The sequence below is a fragment of the Wolffia australiana genome, chromosome 11 (assembly GCF_029677425.1).
Source record: "Wolffia australiana isolate 7733 chromosome 11, ASM2967742v1".
Lineage (NCBI taxonomy): Eukaryota > Viridiplantae > Streptophyta > Magnoliopsida > Alismatales > Araceae > Wolffia > Wolffia australiana.
This window is the reverse complement of record NC_135845.1, coordinates 12,947,483-12,950,766: the sequence shown is the minus strand read 5'-3', so window position 1 is coordinate 12,950,766 and position 3,284 is coordinate 12,947,483. Positions and strand designations below refer to the sequence as shown.

Here is a 3,284-nt window from a genome sequence, read left to right as displayed (position 1 = left end):
AGTTTACGAATGAAAACTGACTTCCGTCGTTGTTCTTTCCGGCTAAACGGAAGCAACAACCGAAAAGGGTCCACTTCATCAATCAGAAAAAACCCCATTTCTAGTGAAAATAACAAGGTAAATCAAGAACCGGAAGGCAAAAATATTCAAGAATGAGACCCACTGTCCGCCGTGCGGATTAATAACAACAGCATTACACGAGTGAGCAAGTGATCCTGGCACAGACACCTCCCAACTTTCTTTTCTTACAGGGGCGTGTTACAACAGAAAGTCCTCTAAAGGCCACATTCCAAATCGCCAGAATGATCCCGAGTATAAAAAGGAGACCGTCTAAATTGCGATACATGAAAAGTTCAAGATTTTTCTTTCCGCTAGACTCGTATCACCAGGGAGGAGCAAAAGGTTGAACGTACACGAAGAAGGCTCCGGAATCTTCCCGGCACGGCCAGGCGTAAGGGAAGGCCTGGGGATGAAATACTGGCGCCGAGTAGAACGGGGACGGATTGCCTGGAAGGAGAAAGCGCTGGCTCTGCTCCCACGTCGGAGGAAGAGGGGGGGCTATCCTCTCCTCCTCTAACCCGTGGAGGATACCCACGTCGGATTCGTCTCCGCGGCAGACGAGTCGAGCGGGCGGCAAACGCATCATAAGAACCTCGAAGATGTTGCCCGCCAGCAGGCTCTGAGCGCCCGCCTGGTGCGCGGACGTGTTGGCGAGGCCCAGAGACTCGCCCAGGCGGCGGAGGCCGAGGTGCGCCCCGCGGACGTGGCGCGCCAAGTGCTTCACGTCGACGACCCGGCCGAGCATGTTGCCCAGCAGTCGCGTGAAGTCCGGCAGCGCAATGGGCAGCGGCGCGCGCGCGAGAAGGAGCTTGGCGAGGTAGGCGACGTCGTAGGCGCCGTGGAAGGTCACCCAGAGAGGCTTCCGCTGCATGGGGGATAGGAAGAAGGGCCGGAGAAAGGACGAGACCAGGGCCGAGTCCACGCCGTCTCTTCTCGTCTTTGCAAAGTCTACGCCCTCCCTTCTGAGCAGCTCTACAGACTCCTCCCATCGCTCGTCCGATGGCAAGGACTCGTCGAAGTCTGAGAAATTTATCTGCCATGTCAACCGTCTCGGCCATCCCGGCCCGAAGCAGGAGAAACCCAGCTGCAATATCTTCAGTCTTTCGACGTTCTCTCGGAGGTCGCTGTAGCGCTGATGGCCGTCGGCGTCCCTGGGGGTATGAACGATGAACCCGGGGAATTCAGCGTCGATCGCCGCGTAAGGTGCGCGGCGGAGCGCCTCTATTAGCCGCGGCATCTCGGCGTTGAAATTCGACGCCCAGACCTGACGTACGTCGTCCTCCGCAGCCATCTTCCTCTGTCTCTCTCTCTGTTGCCTCTCTCAAGAACTCGTGGAAGGGTTCTGCAAGAAAAGAAGCGAACGCTGGCTCTAAATTTATAGTGGGGAGAATGCCGATCGGGCCTTTGAAATCTCCATCGCGCCGTAAATCACTCGCGCATATTTCGGCCACTCCCGGGCGACGGCGTGACTTTCGGGCGTCTCAGCCGGTCGATTTCTTCGGACACTCGTTCCCGCCGAGTCACAAGCAGACGTAAGGCAAATATGTCTTCCGATTTCCATGCGCCGTCTCACTCAACGGTCTTATGTGTTCTTCCGCAGTGCCTGCGCGTGATAGAGAGCCCCGAAGCCCAAGGCCACTCCACGCTCTTCGTGGCCAAGTTCTTCGGTCTCGCCGGGCTGACGTCCATCCTCTCCGCCGTGCCCGAGTTTGTCGGTCGCGCGGTAAGTTCTTCCCCCGGTTCGACCTGATTAAACGGGCTTTGAGTTGACGAGTTGGGAACGGATGGATAGATGGTTTCAGCCTTGTTCCGGTCGCTGTTGTTCGAGTCCTGCGGGCGGACGATAAACTTGCCTGAGGCGAGATATCTCGCCACGACTGATTCACGGCGCCGCCGCCACCACGAGCCATGGTTTTGTTCTCTCGGACCATACGGATTGTTTGATGCAGAGGCTTTTCCAAGCCCGGCGAGAAGATTTTAATCTCCTATTAATAAACTTCTTCCCTCTTCTTCTTGTCTATTCTGGTTTTCATTTTTTTTCTTCTCTTCACCCTCTACTTTGCTTCTTTTTTTCTCTCTTCTTCGTTTTTCTTTTCTTCTTCCTTTGTCTTCTCTTCTTCGTCTTTCCTTCTTAATCTTCTCCTTAATATTCTTCTTCTCCTCTTCTTCTCATGTTCTTCTCATCTTCTTCTTTTCTTCTTCTAATCTTATTTTTCCTGTTCCTCCTCCTGTTTAATCTGTTATTCATTTTTCATCTTATTCCTCGTCAACTTCTTATTCTTTCCTTATGCCTCTCTTCGTATTATCCTTTTTTTTTCTTTTTCTCTTCTTTCTTTTTTCTTTCCTTCTTCCTTTGTCTTCTCTTCTTCGACTTTCCTTCTTAATCTTCACCTCAATCTTCTTCGTCTCATCTTCTTCTATTCTTCTTCTCATGTTATTTCCCCTCGTCTTCTTCTTGTTTACCCTGGTTTTCTTTTTTTTTTCTTCTGGTCTCCCTCTAGTTTTCTTCTTCTTTTTTCCTCTCTACTTCATTTTTATTACCTTTTTCCTTTGCCTCCTCTTCTTCGACTTTCCTTCTTAATCTTCTCCTCAATCTTCTTCTTCTCATCTTCTTCTATTCTTCTTCTCATCTTGTTCTTTTCATCTTCTCATCATATTTTCCCTCGTCTTCATCTTGTTTATTCTGGTTATGATTTTTTTTCTTCTCTTCTCCCTCTAGTTTTCTTTTTCTTTCTTCTTCTCTACTTCATTTTTCTTACCTTATTCCTTTGTCTCCTCTTCTTCGACTTTGCTTCTTAATATTTTCCTCAATCTTCTTCTTCTCATCTTCTTTCCTTCATCTTCTGATCAACTGCTCTTCATCTTTTCATCTTATTTTCCCTCGTCTTCTTCATTTTTATTCTGGTTTTCATTTTTTTCCTTCTCTCCCTCTAGTTTTCTTCTTCTTTTTTCCTCTATTCTTCCTTTTTCATTTCCTTTGTCTTCTCTTCTTCGTCTTTCCTTCTTAATCTTCTCCTCAATCATCTTCTTCTCATCTGCTTCTCATCTTATTTTCCCTCGTCTTCTTCTCGTTTATTTTGGTTTTCATATTTTTTCATCTCTTCTCCCTCTAGTTTTCTTCTTCTCTTTTCCTCTATTCTTTCTTTTCATTTTCTTCTTCCTTTGTCTTCTCTTGTTCGTCTTTCCTTCTTAATCTCCTGCTCAATCTTCTTCTTCTAATCGTG

General features: G+C 48.2%; 1 protein-coding gene across 1 annotated transcript; it reads right to left on the bottom strand.

The window, feature by feature from the left end:
• Positions 1–314: 314 nt before the first annotated feature.
• Positions 315–1,753, bottom strand: LOC144709682 (putative CCR4-associated factor 1 homolog 8). The gene has a single exon (XM_078583297.1). It carries the CDS (start codon positions 1,349–1,351, stop codon positions 383–385), a length of 969 nt encoding a protein of 322 aa, XP_078439423.1. The 5' UTR covers positions 1,352–1,753; the 3' UTR covers positions 315–382.
• Between the last annotated feature and the right edge of the window lie 1,531 nt (positions 1,754–3,284).